Source organism: Helianthus annuus, chromosome 16 (genome assembly GCF_002127325.2).
Source record: "Helianthus annuus cultivar XRQ/B chromosome 16, HanXRQr2.0-SUNRISE, whole genome shotgun sequence".
Taxonomy (NCBI): domain Eukaryota; kingdom Viridiplantae; phylum Streptophyta; class Magnoliopsida; order Asterales; family Asteraceae; genus Helianthus; species Helianthus annuus.
The window spans coordinates 32,153,995-32,175,958 of NC_035448.2; the positions used below are offsets into that span (position 1 = coordinate 32,153,995).

The 21,964-nt window shown below is 34.4% G+C and overlaps 1 protein-coding gene across 1 annotated transcript; it reads right to left on the bottom strand.

Moving 5' to 3' along the window:
• Nucleotides 1-3,212: 3,212 nt before the first annotated feature.
• LOC110916463 (glutamine synthetase, chloroplastic) lies at nt 3,213-3,828 on the bottom strand. Its single transcript, XM_022161194.2, has 3 exons — nt 3,664-3,828; nt 3,503-3,563; nt 3,213-3,397 (listed from the first exon to the last, which is right to left on the bottom strand). The coding sequence occupies exons 1-3, from the start codon at nt 3,811-3,813 to the stop codon at nt 3,258-3,260; spliced, it is 351 nt and encodes a 116-aa protein (XP_022016886.1). The 5' UTR covers nt 3,814-3,828; the 3' UTR covers nt 3,213-3,257.
• Between the last annotated feature and the right edge of the window lie 18,136 nt (nt 3,829-21,964).

Below are 21,964 nucleotides of genomic sequence, written 5' to 3' on the forward strand. Positions count from 1 at the left end.
GTTCAAATCACGGGTTTCTTAAGTATTTTAAACCCGTTTTCATTCATATGCTTATTTTGACCCGTTAAGGGTATTTAAGCATATTTTAAACACGAATCGCTTTCGTTCGTTTCTAGCTTCATATTTCCACATTTCTTATCAAAATATTTTCCACCACAACTATATTTGTGGTGGATTTAATGTGGTGATCTATTTATTCCGAGTTTTACCCCTAGGATTATCATTTACGACAAAGACTCATATAAGGTCAACTTACCCAAGGATTCACACCTTTCAGTTTTTATACTTATTCTAAGTATCTATTTGCTTATAAAACTCGTTTCCAAACAACATTAAAGGGTCGTTTGCTCAATTTAGCTTACAAGGGCGTTTTGGTCAATATTAGTCCTTCTTTTATGACGAAGGACTTTTAAATACTTGTTTGACCCAAAAATCCGACCTTTTAACTATAATCTTGTTTAGAAACCATTATGTTTCTAAAAACACCATGATTATAACTTAAATTATTCGGTTTACCTAAAAGATAACCGAATGTCCATTTTTGACCTTGTCTAACTCTTATAGAACCTCAAGTTCTAAATGATGAGTTGAACCATTATACATACCTGACTCGGATCAATATATTGAGGCGTTCTAATACCTTGCTTTAATAACCGCTGATTAATAGTGATGCAATTATCCTTTCTCTATTCACTCCTGTGAACATAAGACTCGGCAATATTCATTTGTCGATATTTTCAAATAGTGATATCTTCACCATTTGACCTGTTTGGTCTAAGTGACTGTTTATCTTTGTGAGATATTACTATCTCATCTTCATGACTCGTTCCGGTTTACACCGTACGATCATTTTACTTATAACACATTTCTTGACTCTTTTGACCCATTATGGCTTACGCCATAAGTGTCTTTCAACAACTAACGGTTGTTATTAACAAGTGACCGAATTACCGTTTTACCCTTATTATTTATATTGGTTTACCCTATAAGGTAACCACTCGAAACTCATTATCTATTAGTCATTACATGACCAATTAATTGTATTAGTTCTTTTTAACCATTAACATGGTTTATTATCATTGTCTTTTGTTCCAAACCGCACATGTCGTGTCAGAACATCATAATTCAAACAAGACTTTATATTATTCATAACCTATAAACCAATAGGTATTAAATAAATAGGGTGTAAGCTTTACTTACATTGCATCCAGATTATGCTTTTCCTTCGTAGTTGATTCGTTTTGCCCGCTTCATTCCCAAGCTTCCACCTAGCTTGTCAAGCGTCAAACTATCATTGTAATTTGTAAGATAGTTAAATTAGTCATATTCATTTACGACTATTACATCCTACAATTCTTATGTCGAATTTATAATTCGATTATATAATTGGTCATTTTGACTTTTAAAAGTCAAACCATCTATTGACGAAAGTAATTACACGATGTAGATCAACTACTCATTTTATTACTTTGTCAATATCCGGTAAGCATCACTCTTATGCTACCGGTTTAATTACTTATTCAATCAAGTTCATGTAATCGAAATTCATAACTCATTGAATTATCATTACATAAATCATTTTTTACACATGATGATATCAACACCATTTTAACATGAATCTATCATCATTTTTCGTTTTATCATACAAAACCCAATTCATAGTAAGTAAGATTATATACTTAAACACACAATTTGTTCAAGTATTTCCTTATTAATATCATGTATGATGATTATAAACACAACTATATCATCAATATCATCCTATGATTAAAACCCACTTATCCTAGTGTGGCAAATCATTTAAACATTCAAATCATGGCAACATGAGTAAAATTTTCACTTAGGGTTTTGTTCCTAAGTAATTATACATCATAATTCAGCCATAACTTCTATAATTCACCCATAATACGCGGATTATGATATTCACCAAATTTTACAACTTCACAAATCATCAAAATTTTACATACCTTATGATCCCCTAGCTTGGGTGATCATTAATTCACGTTTAATTGTGAATTTAGGCTTCGTTTAGACCTTCAATTTGATGATTTAGTTGGAACTTAGGGTTTTGGCTCCTGGGGAGCTTCTTCTGGTCGAACAGAAGTCCAGAACACACCCTCTGTGTGTTTTTATTTTGTTTATTTCTTTTTATAATATGACTTTCAAGTTATCCGACTCTGGTCCCTCATGGTTGGTTAGTTTATTAAGTAGATTACAACCCACTTAATTCCTATAACATTCCCTCTAATTAACTAGGTTAAACATTCCTAGTTAACTTAGTGGGTTCGGGAAGATTACAACTTGTTTTATTTTAAGTCCCGTTAGCTCGGGCCTTTTGTAAGCTTTCTTTCTCAAAAGCATTCTTTTTCCCTATTTATTAAATATTAGGTTTAGTTATATAAATCCTAATATTTTCCGGGTTAATTTTTACCACTAACGGTACTTTACCCATCTTTTAGTATTAATGTGGTTTGATTACGAAACCCGTTTTCGGGGTGTTAGATCTAATAAGGTATATCAACATACCAAACAAACGACACAACCCTTTCGTATACCCCTTTTGTTATAAACTATTGAAATCATATGGGCTTTATACGCAGCTTGATTCACATGGTCAACATGGGCGTCTTCAACTACATATAACATAACCAATGTTTTTTAGAACAAATTTGTTTTTAAATCAAGTAAAGTACATACACACCACTTTTCGTACAAGATGTGCGGCGTGCTTATATAAACTTTTTAGATACTTTATAGGTTTTATGCGTCCCGTACCAAAAATTTTGCTATGAACCTTTATATATGATTTAATATATAAATTACGTACATGCGCAACTTAAAAAGCATGTTGTACAACATCCTAATGCCCAAAAGATGCCATGTACATGAGGCGTGTGCCTCACATGCACCTTGGGCCAAATTATTTGCCTGAAAATCGCACCTCACATACACTTTATGTAAAACGCTCGCCTTATGTAGTCTGAAGCGCAAGACCATGAGCTTAAGGTCACTTTTCTCCTAGGTTTGCTTTCACTTTTGACTAAAGGTCTATCTAAATTCTGAAACATAAAAAAACATAGAACACTAGAAAGTTGAAGTTGAAAATGAAAAGAAAACAAAAGTAAAATGTAGCTTAAGAGAATGAGGGTTATTAAATCAACTCCTATTAAAAATAACTAAAATTTGTTGACCTGTTTGCATAAAACTATCTAATTAACATAAGTATAAGTCAACTCCTATTAGAACATGGATTGACCCTATACGTTCAATGCCAACTTCTGGGTAGCGAGTGCTTCAGCCTCGAGTGTAGGCTCCCACAGGATGGTGGTTTCCGCTAGTAATCCTGTCACTATGTATAGGTCCATGTTTGATGTTGGACGCTTGTCTTCCAAGTAACCTACATATTAATCATAAAGAAACATAATTTACAATAAGAATTATGTATAAAAGTAGGGTTGTGAATTTATTATGAATGTTAGAAATAACTTAAATGATTAACTACCTTTGCCTGCCTTCTTAGTGTCATGCCCCACACGGATCGAGCAATCACGATTAGCTACTTCCTGCAAGTTCGCCAAATGCCAAAAATAACAGTTAAGCAACATTTAAAAACCGATACATTGGTTTTATATTGCGAAACTTTGAATAATGTGTTTTCTATACCCATGAAAATTGGTTAATGCTGGCACTGTCATGTTTCCCCGCCAATCGTCTTTCATTTCCTTCTCCGTAAGCACTGTTGTGTTCAGTGTGGCGAAGTGAAAGGTTTATAATCACCTTTTTGATGACCTCAAATGCACCATCTTCTCTCATGGCTTTTGTACTGAAAATTAAAAGGGCAAATTAAGAATATATGTATTTTTATAATTATGCTCCTAAATGGTAATGAGTAATGACTAAAGTATCTGTAGTTAATGTGGCATCTTGCTCCATTCGCGTCTCCCTGTCAATGTAAACCATGTATATATCAAGTTAAATATAAAATCATTAAGAGTGACAGTAACTTATGAACAGGTCGGGTTATGCTTTATTTCTACAGGGTCAAACAGATAAAATAATATAAAAAGAAGCTTAAAAGGAAACCAGTCAAAAATGCTCATAGTGTATTTTCAATACATAAAACCACCCAAATCATCTCACTTAAAAAACTACCACCGAAAAAATGTATCATTTTGTAAATCACATTTAACAAACTAAAACTGAAAAGAAAATTAGTCATCACCAAAGATTTCTATTACCTCAATTAGGGTCAAGTGTGAGCTTGCTCGGTTATTTCTCTGTTAAAAAACACTAAAGTAAGCAAGACATAAGCTTGGAGTAACAGATTATGATTGAAAAAAAATGTCTGAATACTTCATAGTTAAGAACTATGATAATTTAGATGGTTCACCTCAAGGAGGTATTTAGCACACCTGATATGGTCTCTAGCTTTAGTTTCCACAATTGGACAAACTTTTTCCCATTGAAAATAATTGTTGATATGATATTTATGTTTAAATTTATTAATACATAAGGAGAATGTGTAGGAAAAACCTGTCCGGGCATGACTTCTCTATTGGTTCCACTAATGTTAATTCCAAGCCTTGTAAATGTGCATCTGATATGTCTCTTCCAAAGGACTTATCTTCTCTAGCACCACAGTAGTATGCACCCTAGAGTTTAAAAAAATAATTACAATGAGCAGGTTAAAATGGGTTCAGATCAAAACCAATACTTTTTGTATGAGTCGCTACTCAAATTTGGTTGGATTAGTACACTATTCAATATATTAACTTTTTATATATAATTAGTGTGCTGAACTTGATTAACAACATTATATTATATTAGTAATAATCTCAAGTTTTGATTGAAACATTTAGGAGGCTTTTTGCTGCAAATTTGATTAACAAAAGTATATTCTTATAGTTTGGGCGACTTTCAATCCCTGCCCCATTTGACAGGTTTCTTTTTTCATTAACTTTTTGTTTTACTCGCCTGACCATTAGAGATAGAACATAAAGGGAATCGGACCATCTGTTGAAATTGGGGGCTGTTTCCAACAGTAGTTTTAGTCAAGATTCAAGTGTTAAAAAAGAGAATAAGTTGATTGAAGGGGTATGGTCCCAGATCTCGCGTCAGCATGACCGCGAGTGACCATTACCCTTATAAAAACCCCCACCAGCAAGAACTTATATGTGTCCGTGTGGGCACGCGCGAACACAACAGTCGAATCCAATCGGTCAAGAGATAGGAAGACTTACCTTGTGTATGAAAACGGGTGTACGCATAGCGATGCGGCCTAGCACCGCATCCTATGAACATTTTCGTCATGACAAGGGATCTGGACAACAACAACAGTCACCACAAGTGGCGATGCGGCCTGGCACCGCATCCTACAGTCGTAGCCAGAATGAGAACGCAGAAACAACAGTAGTTACCGCATGCAGCGATGCGGCGCGGCACCGCATCCTGCCCACAAGGCAAGTGGGACTGACACCACAAGGCAAGTGGCACCAGTGACAGTCGCCTGTCAGCCCATACGTAAGCAACAGACTGACACCGCAGTAGGATGTGGCTTCACCTCCACAGCCGACAAGCCTGACACACCTGCATAAGGGCGGCGCATCGTCAGTCTGTCAGCTCAACCACCCTCTTTCACTCCTCGGCTATAAATACCCATCCCAAACCAGGTTTGAGGTATCGCTTCTTAACTCTCTCACAACTACTACTATCACACACTTTGTTTCACAAGCAAATTACTGATTCTCACGCCGGAGAGTGGTAACAAGGAGCACCCCCCACCCCATCCTCCTTGTTACGAGTCACGGTGTGTTTTCCTTGTGCAGGAGACAGCCCAGCTGACGATCTAGCCATCGGTCCTCGGAAAGAAGGGATTAATCCTACTTGACGAGACCAGTGAATTAACCTATCTTGGTTAACCATTGTTCCATCATTGATGAATAGTACCTGAGGACCAGGTTAGCTTCCAACAGACCAACCCAAAGGCCACTTCACACATGGTTGAAGCCAAGGGTACTCTTGACTTTGCAGCCTAAACATTCAAATAAATAAGTGTAATGACAACGGAAAAGAAGGAAAACAGTCAAATGAGGGAATAGACAAAAGTATTGAAAACAACCTTCATTTATGATGACGCGTGTTTTAGTTCGACTTCAAAAATCGAGACTGGGACAGATAAGGATATTCCCGTTGAGCCTAAACCAACCCACATCCACTCCTATATACATAGATGAATAATAATAGTAACAATAGAGTTTTAATAATTAAAATTAAAATTTGACAATCTGTATCCTCTAAAATTTAACCATCATCCAATTAGAATTAAAACTTACCTATCCTGAACTACGATTCTGTTTGTGGCAGGAACGGTAGGGCCGCTAAACAACATAGTTCATGTTATATGACCCACTAAAAACCATACACGTTCCTCGATCAAGAACACTTCACGAGTCTTGCAGCGACCACCAATTGGTTAGACTTCGTGTTTTGGGCCATCCTCATAAACCTGCCATCCTCCCTTGTAAAATCAAATGTGAAATGCCCTGCATTATTTATTATTGAATTTTGTAAGATATTAACAAACAATTCATTTATTTAACAAATAGTTAATTTATTTTATATATTTATTGAAAGAAAGATTAATCTCAAATATGCCATGAAATGCCTCAAAAACAAAAGTTCAATTATTTTCTTGAAACAGATGTAATACCAAACACAAACCCTAAACCTAAATTAGACATCAAATTAAACCTTCTTTATAAACCTTCAGCCGTTCGATTCCCCTTCACAAAGCCATCACTAATCTGATTCATTGATCAGTGCTCTCAATTACTGTCGTGACCTAGATTTGCCTCAAATCTACCACCGCGCCACCTTTAAATCGACCCCATCGCAGCTGCAACCCGCTATATAACGATGATTGAAAGTTTAATTTGTGACCAGCCCCATCACGCAACATAAACGATGAACAAATCGAACCAGCGAATTATTCAAATGTGAAACACAAATCAAGTTTCTAAAACCCTAAACAATGAATAAATCTGAAAAAAAAAATCAAGTTTATAAAACCCTAAACGATGAAAAAAATGAACAAATGAAAAAAAAACACTGAAAATAGAGAAATTAATAACACATAACCATATACATCATACACACTATAACCACAAAACCCGACAACATGAATCATAGCAGAAATATAATAAAAAATACATCTAAAGATAGAAACTACTAACCTTCAGAATCAACCAGGTGACCGATGATTAGGGTTTTTGAATTGAACTTCTACAGTTGAACACGAACATCCCCGTCGTCAATCAGCCTTAAATGAAAAACCTAGGATTTGAAAATTTCTGAGATGCTTTGAGAGAACCAGAGAGAAAAAGAGGCGTAGATGAAGGAATGGAATTAGGGTTTCATAGTTAAGGAAATAGGATTTAGAATTACCTGTAGAGAACGCGTGAAGGGAAAAGGGCTGGTGATTGAAGGAAAATGAGAATTAGGGTTTTTGATTGAAGAGAAAAAGAGAGAGAGAGCGCGTGTAATAGAAGAAAAGAAAATCCCGCCCATAAGGGAATTCTCTAGCCTAAGAGGGTGTCCACATCAACAAAATGATTGGCTAAGAATATGTCATGTGGCTAAGATGTATTCTTTTAGTATAATAGATAGATATCCCTTTATAATATCTTAAAAAGAAAGGTCAGTGACTTTTTCCACGGGCCTTTTCTACCCTTGAACTTTCTGTCAATGTCAAAACTAACCCCTTTAACTTTGTAAATGTCACTTTGACCCCTTAAAGTTTCTAAAGTTTTGAGTTTACGCTAAAACTAATTTCTTACATTTTTATTTTTTTTGTATGTGTCGGTATAAATTCGAGTACGTCTACACTTTAACGTAATTTTTGTTCGAAACGAGTCGGGTTAATTAAATAATGTTTTATTTTTATGTACGTTTTGAGTTGGACTAAGTTTTGACGTAAGTTTTGTTTGGAAACAAATCGGATGAAATACTATAAGTTTTCATTCGACGGTATAAATTTGAGTTAGTATACGTTTCGACGTAAATTTAGTTCGAAAACGAGTCGGATCATATATAATACATTATCATTCAACGATATGAACTCGGATTACTCTACGTTTCAACGTAAATTAAATTCGGAAACGAGTCGGGTTGATTGTGGTCTATAATTTATCACGAGCGTATGGTGCCGCCACAACGCGCGACGGGTAAAAAATACTAGTTATATATAGTTTATATACGAGTAAACAAGTGTAGGTAACTAACACCTCATATTATACTTGATTCAAATTCATAAAAAAAATTTAAAACTAATCTTATACCTAAATATCGTCTTTTACTCATTTACCATGACCCCCTCCCCTCATTATATATAGTTTATTACTAGTAGGTTGTCCGCGCGATGCGGCGGGGCGACACTTTGGATTACGGCACTCTTTCTTGTAGTTTTCTTATTCGTATAATATTTATGATAAAATTATTGTGGTGGATATATGTCATTAGTGTTACACATATGTAAAGTTTTGTTTTTTTTTTTATAAAAAGTAATAATTAAAAGACCAAAAAATATTGTTTTTTTATAACAATTAATAATCAAAAGACAAAACATGAAAGATGAGTTGTTATAATTATAAAGTATGTTTATTTTATAGGTTAAATTATAAAGTATAATTTTGTTCTTTAAAGTTTATAACTCTTTTTAAATATCCACATAGTACTCATCCAATAAACTTTAAGTTTAAAATTTTCGTTTTTATCAATATAAAAATAGTATTTGACTCGTAAGTACGTTTTAGAGCTTTAACTTAAATTGTTAAATTTCGGTTTTTTACAGATATAAAAATTTATATTTTTATAAAATTTCAAGAACTGTTTTTATAAAAAAAAAATAGGATGTTAAGAATATCTTTATTAACTTTGTATCATACTAAGTTCAGATTTTAAGTTCCTAACTAATCTTATCTATATGAGTCTACTTTTAACTTATAATCCCTAAAAATATGTAACACAATCTACTATGTATCTAGTGAAGTTGGTAAAAAATTTCTTTTGAAACTGACTAATATTATCTAGAACAATATAGTTGAACTTATAATTTCTAAAAATTTGTAACACAATTTAGTATTTATCTAGTAAAGATTGTAAATTTCTGAAGTATTTTATTTTTATTACTTGTTACAAAAAAATGTTTATAAAGTAATTATTTTTTTATAAAAACAAAATGTTTTTTTATAAATAAAGTAAAAATTTGTTTTACACATCTAAAGTTTCGTTTTTTTTAAAGATGATAATTAAATGACAAAAAATAGAAGATAAGTTGTTATAGTTGTAAAGTAAGTTTATTTTGTTGGTTAAATGATAAAGTTTATAATTTTATTCTTTAAAGTTCATAACTTTTTTTAAATATCCACATGGTACTTATCCAATAAACTTTAAGTTTAAAATTTTTGTTTTTATAAAAATAAAATATAGTAGTTGACTCGTAAATACGTTTTACACCTTTAACTTTAATTGTTAAATTTCGTTTTTATATATATAAAAAAAATCATAGTTTTATAAAATTTTAAAAACATTTTTTGTAAAAAATAGGATGTTAAGAGTTTATATCTTTATTAACTTTATATCATGAGTTCAGTTTTTTTTTGTTTAGCTTTAAAGTTTATTACTTTATTATTTTTTAATTAAGAAATACAAATTATTAGATTAATATCCAAGAATGACTGCAATATGTTATAATTTCAGCTTGAATATATCTAACTGCAATATCTATTTATTGCAACTTTAGGATATTAACTTATATAAGTTTAGTTGACTTGTAAATTTAGGATACCAACTTTATTTTGAACTTTATTAATATAGTCAATAACTGCATTATATTAACACCAAAAATAAAGTTCAAATATAAAATAAACTTTATTCATACGTCTAGATTAAACATAATAGCTGAAAATGAAAAAAAAAACATAAAAACACTTGATAGATTTCATATTAGACTGCATGAAAGCTGTTCCGCTTCTGAATTGACACTCGAGGTATTTTTAATCGGGTTTTCTGGTTTGTGCTTGAATCGGTAGTATCTTCTAATTTCTCTTCTTTGTCATTGTCCTCAAAATCGTCTAAATTAATAACCTCACTCCATTTCCATTCAGAAAGTCTCTTGGATCTCTTCCTTTGAGTCTTAAACTTTCGATCCTTAAAAAGGACAAAAATTGAATACATAAGTTAAAAAAAGATTAAATAAACCTTAAAATTAAATCTTCACTAAATTCGCATTAAAGATTAGACTTGTATGGACTAAACATTGCAACATAAGAAATAATACAACACTTTTATCACCATCATCTTGCAATAAAACACACATATAATAACATAACGAACTTGTTTATATGAAAGATATACGCAAAAATAATACTTAAAAACCAGCAAAATCAATACCTTAGAAGCTTGTTTGAGAAATGGGTTGTTTAAATTGGCATGTTCATCATTCAACTAAATCTGAAAAATCAAATAAGTTAACATTCACATAAAAGTAAATAAAAGAAAAAAATTATCCACTGCTGCGATATAACAGAATTCACCTTAGAATTTTGAATCTCGCATGCTTGGTTTTTCGCAACAATTGAATTCAAAATTGGATCCATTTTTTAACTTTGTTTAGCAATAGATATAGGGATGTCCTGCTATGTATTTATAATAGTAACTATAGAAGTGCATTAGGGTTTAATTTTAGATTTGACACCCCTTTATTTAGGAAGTTTGTTGTAGTTAGTTTTAAGTTTTTATAAGATATATCTAAGTAGAAATATTAGGCAGTTTTAATAAAATAAAACGTGACACATAATATATTTATTTTATTTTACGGTACTTTTAATTCTTTTTGTTTTTGTTTGCATAGATAGAGCCCATCTTTGTAGATTAGGCGCATTAGATCACAAGTATTAATTACTTGTACATTAAAGCATTGTCGACTTGTACCTTTTTAATCCGTGCGTCGATATTGAACAAGACAACTATCGAAACGTTGACAAAAATGTGTAGGTCGTCATGTTATCTTTGGATTTTTTAAACAATATAGTTTATAAGATATGTCAAGAATACATAAAAAAAATTATAAGTTTGTTGTGGATAGATGAATTGTAACTAATTATCTATAATTTTGTTAAAATCTTAGGGATTTAAGTGTAATAAGTTTAGGGGCTAAAAAATAAGTAGTGTTTAAAAGACTAAACTGCCCTCATTTTAGAGGTCTTTCTATAAATAAAATGGGGAAAAAGTTCTTATTTTTTAGATATCTTAAAATACTCCTCCCTCATGCATTATAATATAGTATGGATGAGTAAACGAGTATAGGTAAGTATCACCTTATATTGTACTTGATTCGAATTCCAAAAAAAAAAAATATTAAAACGAATCCCATATCTACATATCGCCTTTTACTTATTTAGCCCCCTCCCCTCTCTCTTTTTCATATTTTCTTTTAAATTAACTATTATTAAGCCCCTGCATTACAGCGGTTGTCATAAAACTGTGTTAAGTAGTAGCAATACTATACCTTTGTCAGCGGCCACCAACATTGGAAAAGCTCGTAAAAACAAAATAAATAAAAATGGGGAAAAAACGCCGAGCGAAAAACAGACGTAAAATCTTTGAATCACGCACGCTCGTTGCTGAGAAATTAAACCAAAACGTAAAACATAGAAAAAAATAACTAAGTCCATCCAGGACCCGCGTGTTAGACGAACTTGTCAAACGCAGAAAAATGGATGTGACGCGACAAGCCAGTCAAACGGGAAAAAATATACTAAAAAATGTTGAACCTCACACGCACGTTGCGGTGCGTTAACTCACAAAATTTATAATGAAACGAAAAACTTGGGAAAGATGAAAAGTATGGTGGACCAAAATTGAAAATAAAAAAGAGTTGGGATTAAATTACAAAAGATGTAAAACTTTGGGTTAAAAGTAAAAAAACAAAGGTCTAAATTGTAAAATTAAAGTTATTTATTAATTTTAGATAAAGATAAAGATAAAAATAAGTGATATCTATATATTAGTTATTAATTAATATTAATTTTAATATTAAAAGAAATATTAAACAAATATAAATAAAATTTATAAGGTTGAAGAAGAGAATGCCATGTGTCATTATTTGAAGTCTTTTATTATAAATTAGATTAGATGCGTGTCACACATACACATTTAAACTTTTTTAGAACGGCTAATAATGCTAATCTACTTTTCTATTAACCACTTGCATATGAACTTTGTAGAATTTGAACAATTTATTCTATATTTCTATGTTAAGAGTGTTGCACCTTACCACAAGTATGAGCACATATTCAAACTCACTTGCAAACCAAACACCCTTTTATCACCATACATCTAATTTTTAGTGATACACAAAAGGAAAAAAGAAATAGCCACTTGATCAAGATCAATAAATAATGATTGGTGAGTTGATTCTCCACTTATGGCACTTTTATAGATTAGGGGATGGAGGTGGTCATCACTGATTACTCATTCATCATTCATAACATTCAATAAAGTTCTGACATATCATCAACTATTATTTCATCACTCACAACCTTTTTTTAGTGGCAATGGTTATCACTCATAACACCCAACAATAAACCCTCACACCCCTCACATGTTCCATCACTCAAACCTTATCACGCGTGAAGTTTTTCACGAAATCTATCCATCACTCGTGAACATTGCATGGTGGCGGTGGAAAACTTCAAACTTCCACGCATTGAACTTGGCCCATCACGGAGCAAAAGCTACCGCCCCCAGTCCCCTTAGGCAATAATGGATATAGGCTAGTGTCTTTGCAGAGGTGTCAGACTCTATCCTGAGCCCACCTGGGTTTTTGTCCCACCATGTGTTAGGCTAAAGAGTTTTTCTCTTGTGGTGACATAACGACTGTCAAGTGGCAGCCGACAATATGGTTTCATGGGGAAACGTTCAAACCTAACTCTAAAAGCCAATGTGGACTGGTTAAGACAACATAGTCTGGCCGGAGTAGAACAAAATGACTCTTCAATTTGAAGAATACACTAGCCTAATACAAAAAATTCAGCGTTCCAAAACTAATTGAAATCATTTTCAACTTGCATGAAAAGGAAACGTTGCATGCCTCGTCAGGTATGATTCGGATGAATCCTCTCGGGCCTACGTTTTCGAGAGTGGCTTCCCATCTACCTTTCTAATCAATCAATATAATAATAATAATAATAATAATAATAATAATAATAATAATAATAATAATAATAATAATAATAATAATAATAATATTATTATTATTATTATTATTATTATTATTATTATTATTATTATTATTATTATTATTATTATTATTATTATTATTATTATTATTATTATTATTGCTGAGTATATATTGAAAAACTTTTAGAGACCAAAATGTATTTATGTTCAAAACATTTTCATTTTAATCTATTTTCTAATCAATATAATAATTATAGTTGAGTTTATGTTGAAAAGATTACAAAAAGTAATATAAGCTATTTCCATACTATAAATTTTCAATATTTGTACGTAAAGAGCGGTTGTACCTAATGCTTAGGGGTAATTAAAAAAAATGATTTTTCACTTTTAACCCAAACTTATTTTATTCTTTTACTTTTAACCCAAAAGTTTTCGTCTTTCGCAATTTAACTCACAATTTTTTTACTTTCAACTTTAGTCCCTTATACTTTTCATCTCACGCAAATTTGTTGTTTTACGTTCCGTTTTAACTTCTGCGAGTTAACACGGCGCAACGTGTGTGTGGTTCAACATTTCTACGTTGTCTATTTTTTCCAGTTTGATAGGTTCATTGCAACGCGCGGGTCCTAAGTCAACTTAGTTATTCTTTTCTATGTTTTACGTTTCGGTCTAAGATATTCGCATTAACACGCTGCAAGTTCAGTGTTGATATTCCCGCCGCAACGCGGGGGTGCTTAATACTAATTCATTATATGTATAATCTTACCTTTTCTGATCATTGTAATAATTTTATAATTATTGTTGAGTATAAGAGTAAAAGATCACTTGATCGAGAAACTATTAATTAAATTTATTAATTTTATAACTATTTTAAATTTATAAAGTTTATAACGTTATTCATCGTGTAGAAATATTATCACTTCTTAGGATCGCACACGGTGGATGCATTAGGTTAGTAATTACCCTCACAAAATTATGTAAATCTGCTTTAAAGCTTTTATCTAAGATATTGTATAAAAACAATAATAAATTATATTTAAATTAGGAAAAATTACACGTTTTGTCCTTTATCTTACCACCATTTTGCAGGCGGTGTCTTTTTCAACGAATTTTGACAATCTTTGCCATTTACAAGGAATTTTGTTGCATGTTTTGTCCTTTAGCCATAACACAGTTAGATTTTCTTGTTAAATCTGGTTACCAAGGGTATTTTAGTCTTTTTACCCCTTTATTTAGAATTATTTAAAAAATAAAACAAAACATTTTCAGAAATTATTATTATTATTATTATTATTTATATATATAACACTCTCTCTCTCTATGCCACACACACACACACACTCTCTCTCTCTCTCTACAACTCTGTCTCTCTCTACCACACACACTCTCTCTCACAAACATTCAGTCACCACCACCTCTGTGACATCTGTGCTTGTGTAATCATTGTATAACTCTGAACAATTCAATTATCAATAAAGCAATGTGTTTTGACCCTAATGTTTGTTTATTTATGTTTGACATTTTGCACGTTTTGATTTTGTTCAATTTTAAACTCTAAATCGCTTTCTGGAAAGTTATACGCAAACTGATGCTTAAACATAATCAGTTTAATGCGACAAACACTCCGGAATAGTAACATAAGCTCAACATACCTTAAATAACCTTTACATAACTTAGAAATAAGTTTTGAAGGTTTGGTATGGCAAAAACAAGTTTATTCGACCACAGGGACTATTTGCGACAAACTGCAAAAGTCTGCCAATTCGTATAGCAACGTACAATCCGAAACAAGATCATAAGCTAAACATACCTAAAATACCCTTAACATAGCTTAGAAATAAGTTTTGAGGGGTTCGGTGTGCGAAAATACACTTATTTGATCACAGGGACTAAAAGCGTCAAAACTACGAAAGTATGTGTTTATGTGCATATTTACGTTCTGACCATATCCGGACATCCAAAAATTTTTGTAATCACTAAAATATTGTACTTTAGTGATAGGAATACAAAAACTTAATTCGTTTCACAATTTCGGTCATTTTCGTGTCCGTTACGATTTCCGTCGTAATTAACCGAACAACGCAACCGTATAGCCAAACGAACCGACATCTGTGACATTTTTTAGCATAATTCAAGATAAATATACTTTAACTTCATCATGGAGCTTGAAAATGGGCTTGACGGTTAGAAGTGCCAAAACGCGACGAAACAAGCTCAGGGACCAAAACTGCCAATTTTCAATTTTAGCTGGTCTGCAAGGTCCATTCGGACCGTATGGGACCTCTTACGGTCCGTAAACATGTCCTAGATCAGCAGAAACCAGTTTCTTCATAATCCCAGCTGTGCAACCTGTTTTGATCATTGTTTTAGCATTCTATGGGCTGGTTTGTGTGCTCATTAAGGTGCCAAATCAGTGTATGACAAATGTATGGCTAAGATCTTACTTTGATTCACTCAAAAACACTTGCAATGATCCTAATGGTTCATGAAACTCTATAAATAGCAAGCATTTTTACTCTTCAAACATGCTCATTCATCAATTTCTTCTTTACCTGCTCTTGAGAGGCTCTCACAACTTGTTGAAGGCCTCTTACTTCAGTTTTCTTTGATCTTTTTCCAAGCTTGGACTCTTGTAAGTGTTCTTTCATACTTGGTTATGTATTTCAAGCATGAAAGACAAACAATGTTTGACTTTGTCACACCCCGACTCGCAGCGGAAGCGCACGCGGGGGGCAACAGACTCATGGAACAGACACATTGTTCACAAAGATGTTATATTATACATTACAACGTATTTCGTTTACATTATTTATTAACACAACGACACGTAAGTGACAATTCGGTTTCCCACAAGTAATCTTGTGCTAGTAGTTATGCATCTATTCACGTACTATCCATTCTCATAACTTGGAACTCCTACAAGTCTATTCCTCCTTTGCTTTGCCTGAAAAACATGTTGCAATTTGGAAAAATCAGTTAAACATAGCTTAGTGAGTTTCACTGTTTTAGTTTGTATTAAACAGATGTAATTATAGTTCAAGTTGGCACATCTGATAGCATGTATATATATATTCTGAGCCCACAAGTGAAGCCTTGACTGTCACCTCAACCACGTGGTCAACCACCACGACACTGCCCCTGTGTAGCTATGGCTAGTACCCCATAGCCTATGCTCAAACATGTACAATTGCGTATGTATCATATGGCGTTCCTGGCCATCGCAATTAGGTTTGTCGGACCAATAGTACTATTTACACATTCACCGGCCTACGGTTAATCACTTGGGTCTGTGGGGACTTTTCATGTACTAGGGTTTACTCAGATAATTCACATCATTTCAGGTATATATGTGCACGTATAAACGTATGTAACATGCATTTCACCCCATGTAAAACAGGAAAATAGTTTGAAAAGGGGGAAGTAAAACTCACAGTGTATGCAGTAATTTCACACAGAATGTAAATAATCAACTGAGTCAACTCCTAGAATCACGTATGCAAATATGGGCTTACTTCAGTATCTAAGTTGGTAGTAAGTATAACTTGGATTATGTCAGGAGTTTCCACTCCAGATGGAGCCTATACGATACTGGTATGGTGATGGAGGTCAGGGTAGTATTAGTTTTCAGTTTGGCTTCTGGGCACCGGTTCGCGTGCCAGCCAATGTCAGTAGTTTAACGTGTTCGGATAATGGTAGGGGAATACCAATAATGCCAACATGTTGTTATTTAAGAATGATTAACTTTTCATTAAGGGAGTTTGGGTGTTTGGGGAGTCAAGGTTGCCCAATTTTAAGTTTCCGTTTTCACCGTCGAGGATTTCCCGAACTGGTATTGGACACACCCCTAGTGTCCAAGCCACCCTGGAATCTCACGGAATACTCCCTGTGTTTTAATTATAGTATTTATCGAGTTAGGTCAGTTCCCAGTTCCGGCCAGTTCGTTATACGGTAAACTGCCGAAATTGATTTAAAATAATTCATCTTTAATCCCAAAAATTCCCATTTAACTTAGAATTTGAATAAAAATCTGTAGATTTTTCTATAACTTATTAAAAATCAGTAGATTGTGTGAAAAATTTCTGGGAATTTATTTTGGCATTCTAACTTTATAAATAAATTATTTATAAAACCATAATCAACCATATAATTAACATTAATTACCATTAATGATCCAAAAATTCCCACAAAATTCCTGGACATCCCTTATGTTCCCAGAAACCTCTCCAAAATTTTTAAGATTTTTCTGATTTAGTTTCGGTGTGTTTTCGGCTACCGAAAATTCGCGAAAACGCGGATTTTTAACCCCAATCAAAACTCAACCAATGGACTCCAAATTTTCCCAGAACATTTCTCATATGTTCCTTAGTGTGTCTGTAAATTTTGGTGATTTATTGTTTCCGTTGGTATTTTTTCCAGAATTCTTTTTTTAAACCAGTCAAAAATTCACCAAAAATTTTATAAAATTCCAAAAATTCTAAAATTTCATGTGGAACTTCCGACACTACCCTTCATTATCACACCAAATTTCAGCTCAATCTAAGTATCACGGACCAAGTTATAGTCAAAACTATATACTGCCTAGTCTAGTTTCGAGTTTCGGACAATATACCTAGCGATTTCTTCGAGTCCGAGTGTTTTTCTTGAGCCCAGAAGTGTGTATGAGCTATATTCAGTACCTACACATCAAGTACATCCAAATATGCTAAAACTTAGATCAATCAAGCTTTGATTCTTTGTTTTTCGGTTAATCGAATAGTTAGGCGATTTTTTTTGTCGAATAATTGTTGATTAAGGTATCAAAACCCAAAGATTGATGATCATGGCTGCCATATAACACCAGGGAATTCACAAGGTGTTCTTATTCAGCCAAGAAACTTGTTTAAATATCAAAATTTCATGGATTAAAATGGTTGTTCATGTTCTATACTATGTTTAATCAAGAAATTAGACTTAAAACCATAAAAAATATAGTTGCTACCTTTGAATTGTGAATTGTTCTTATGATATCAGCTGGGTTTTTAGAAGGAAGTTGCAGAATTTTGGAGAAAATTGAAGTATTTTTGTGTATAATTAAAAGGAAAAATGAAAACCAAAGATATATGTCAACCGGGGGGGGTGTTTGGCGGTTTGGGGTGGACCCACTAGGGCCACCTCATGCCTTGAAAAGGCGCAAAAATCTAGTGTTTATCCTTCGTGGAGTGTCTAGGTTCGTTTACGGGTCCCGTGCGCGTTCTCGATTTGCGTGACGGACTCTGTTTCGCGCGTAATTAGTGTCAAAAGACTCGATTTTAAAAATCATGAATAACCGTATTGAAATCTGAACCCGGTTACGTTTTAATCATAAAAGACTCGTATTAGGATGGTTTAAGTGTTTTTAAGCTTGATCGTTCGTTCCTTGCACGTTTGATTGCCTTATGTATTCCTGAAACGAGAGCGTTTCCCTAACCGGGAAGCTACTTCGTTATACGTGCCCAATCTCAGATTGGCTTCAAACCTTATGTCATAGTCTATGGTGGTACAAAATTAAGATATTCCTGGAACTCGAAATCTTAAATAATACTACCGATAGCCTAATAATCACTGTCAAAGGTTTAGTGCGCTGTTAAACGGAAAACTCCGGTTTAACACGTGTTTAAAGTCTAAGGACACCAACTTCACACTGTTGGTCCTTATTAGTGTCATGTCAGTCATAACGTGTTCTCAGATTCCTCCGAGACATAACAGATATCATTTAATCAAGTATATAAGTCACACATGATTTTAGGGTTTTCGCACAATTAAAGTGTTAAATAGGCTTTAGGGTTTTGGATCGTGTAGGGTGTACCTAGTTTCGTCATGGTTGTCACAGTCTCCCCTAGTTTAGAAATTTCGTCCCCGAAATTCAATTCGTCTTGTTAGGGAAGAGATGTGGGTATTTTCTACGGAACTCATCCTTTCGTTCCCAGGTATACTCAGGTCCTTGCTTCGAGTTCCACCGGACTTTCACCAGCGAAATTTTGTTATGACGTAGTTGTTTGGTCTTCCCGTCTACTATTTCTACCGGTTCCTCCATAAAGTGGAGTTTGTCATCAATGTGCACATCTTCTAACGGCATAATCGTTGCTTCATCCGTGAGACATTTCTTTAAGTTGGATACGTGGAAGACATCATGAATTGTGCTTAGTTCCTCTGTTAGTTTCAGTCGGTACGCTACGGGTCCAACTTTGGAAATAATTTCATACGGCCCAATGTATCTCGGAGCCAATTTTCCTGCCTTTCCAAATCTGATCACTCCTTTCCACGGTGACACTTTTAACAGCACTTTGTCACCTACTTCAAACGACTACGGTTTCCTGCGAACATCGGCATAACTTTTCTGCTGATCTCGTGCCGCTTTCAGTCTACTTTGGATCTTATGCACCTTGTCTGTCGTCTCTTGAATTAGTTCAGACCCCGTGAGTTGAGTATCGCCCACTTCAGCCCAACAAAGTGGCGATCTGCACTTCCGGCCATATAGTGCTTCGTACGGTGCCGCTTGTATGCTACTATGATAGCTGTTGTTGTACGAGAATTCAACGAGGGGAAGGTGCTTATCCCAACTTCCTCCAAAGTCTAGGGTGCATGCACGAAGCAGATCTTCTAATGTCTGTATAGTGCGTTCTGATTGGCCGTCGGTTTGGGGATGGTAAGCCGTACTCAGGTCTATTCTAGACCCCAAAGCTTCTTGTAACTGTTGCCAATAGTGTGAAATGAAGTGACTATCACGGTCTAAAATGATTGCAACTGGTACCCCGTGTCTTGCCACAATTTCATTCGTGTAGATCTCGGCCAATTTCTCGGTATTGTAGGTAGTACGAATCGGAATAAAGTGCGCCGATTTGGTTAGTCTATCCACGACTACCCAAATCGCATCATGACCTCGGGGTGTTTTTGGAAGGTGGGTCTTGAAATCCATCGTGATTTGCTCCCATTTCCATTGAGGTATTTCAGGTTGCTGCAACATTCCCGAGGGTTTCTGGTATTCTGCCTTTACCCGGGCACAAGTCAAGCATTTGCTCACGTACTCTGCTACATCCTTTTTCATACATGGCCACCAATAAAATTCCTTAAGGTCGTGGTACATCTTGTCTGTACCGGGGTGAATAGAGTACTTAGATTTATGAGCCTCATCCATAATCAATTGACGTAGATCATGGGGAGTAGGAATCCATACCCTATTTTTGTAATACAATACTTCATCCGGTTTCTTCACAAAATTCCCTTCATTTCCGTGTAAGTTCTCGCTATTGACTTGGCCTTCCTCCAAAGCTTCCATTTGAGCCTTATGAATCTGCTCTTTAAGACTGGTTTGCACAATCATCCCAAGAGCTCGCACTCTGAGTGGCTTTACTCGGTCTTTTCTACTCAAGGCATTGGCTACTACATTAGCCTTTCCTGGATGGTATTTTATTTCACAGTCATAATCGTTCAATAGCTCCACCCATCTGCGTTGCCTCATATTCAGCTTCTTTTGATCGAATATATGTTGGAGGCTCTTGTGATCTGTATAAATTGTACATTTCGTGCCGTACAAGTAATGCCTCCAGATCTTGAGGGCAAAAATCACTGCGCCCAACTCTAAATCATGCGTTGTATGGTTCTTTTAATGTACTTTCAACTGTCTGGAAGCATATGCAATAACTTTGTTTCTCTGCATCAATACGCATCCTAGACCACGCCGTGATGCGTCACAATACACTACAAAGTCATCATTGCCCTCTGGCAACGTCAAAATTGGCACCTCACATAACTTCTGTTTTAACAGCTGAAAAGCTGTTTCTTGTTCTTCGCCCCATTCGTACTTTGGATCTTTCTGTGTCAAGGCAGTTAAGGATTGAGCAATGCAGGAAAAATTTTCAATAAAGTGACGGTAATATCCAGCCAACCCCAAGAATTGGCGTATTTCTTTCGAAGATTTAGGCGCTTGCCAATTCTTAATAGCTTCGATCTTACTAGGGTCAACATGAATACCTTGTTGATCTACCACGTGACCTAAAAATTGCACCGCTTGTAACCAGAAGTCACACTTTGAAAGCTTGGCGTATAACTTCTCTTTCCTCAATATCTCTAGTATGGCTTGTAGATGGTGCTCGTGTTCCTTTTTACTCTTGGAATAGATCAAAATATCGTCAATAAAGACTATGACGAATTTATCTAAATATGGTTTACAAACTCGGTTCATGAGGTCCATAAATACCGCAGGTGCGTTGGTTAGCCCAAAGGGCATAACCAGGAACTCATAGTGACCGTACCGAGTTCGAAAGGTTGTTTTCGGGATATCTTCCTCTTGAACTTTCACTTGATGATAACCAGATTTAAGATCGATTTTGGAAAAGTAACGGGCTCCTTGTAACTGATCAAATAAGTCATCAATACGCGGAAGAGGATATCTATTCTTTATAGTAACCTTATTCAGCTCCCGGTAGTCGATACACATCCGAAAGCTTCCATCCTTTTTCTTCACAAATAATACTGGTGCTCCCCAAGAAGAATAACTGGGACGGATAAAACTTCGGTTTAGCAGTTCTTGTAACTGAGATGATAATTCTTGCATCTCTGAAGGTGCTAAGCGGTAAGGAGCTTTGGCAATTGGAGCTGCTCCCGGTATTAAGTCGATTCGAAACTCGACTTGCCGATTGGGTGGCAATCCAGGCAATTCATCGGGAAACACGTCTGGATAATCACACACTACTGGAATATCTTTAAT

Coding starts and splice junctions, on each gene's coding strand:
- LOC110916463 (XM_022161194.2), bottom strand. CDS start 3,813: ATGAGAGAAGATGGTGCATTTGAGGTCATCAAAAAGGTGATTATAAAC. Junction 3,564..3,663: donor GCATTAACCAATTTTCATGG/GTATAGAAAACA, acceptor GCGAACTTGCAG/GAAGTAGCTAATCGTGATTG. Junction 3,398..3,502: donor CACTAAGAAGGCAGGCAAAG/GTAGTTAATCAT, acceptor ATTAATATGTAG/GTTACTTGGAAGACAAGCGT.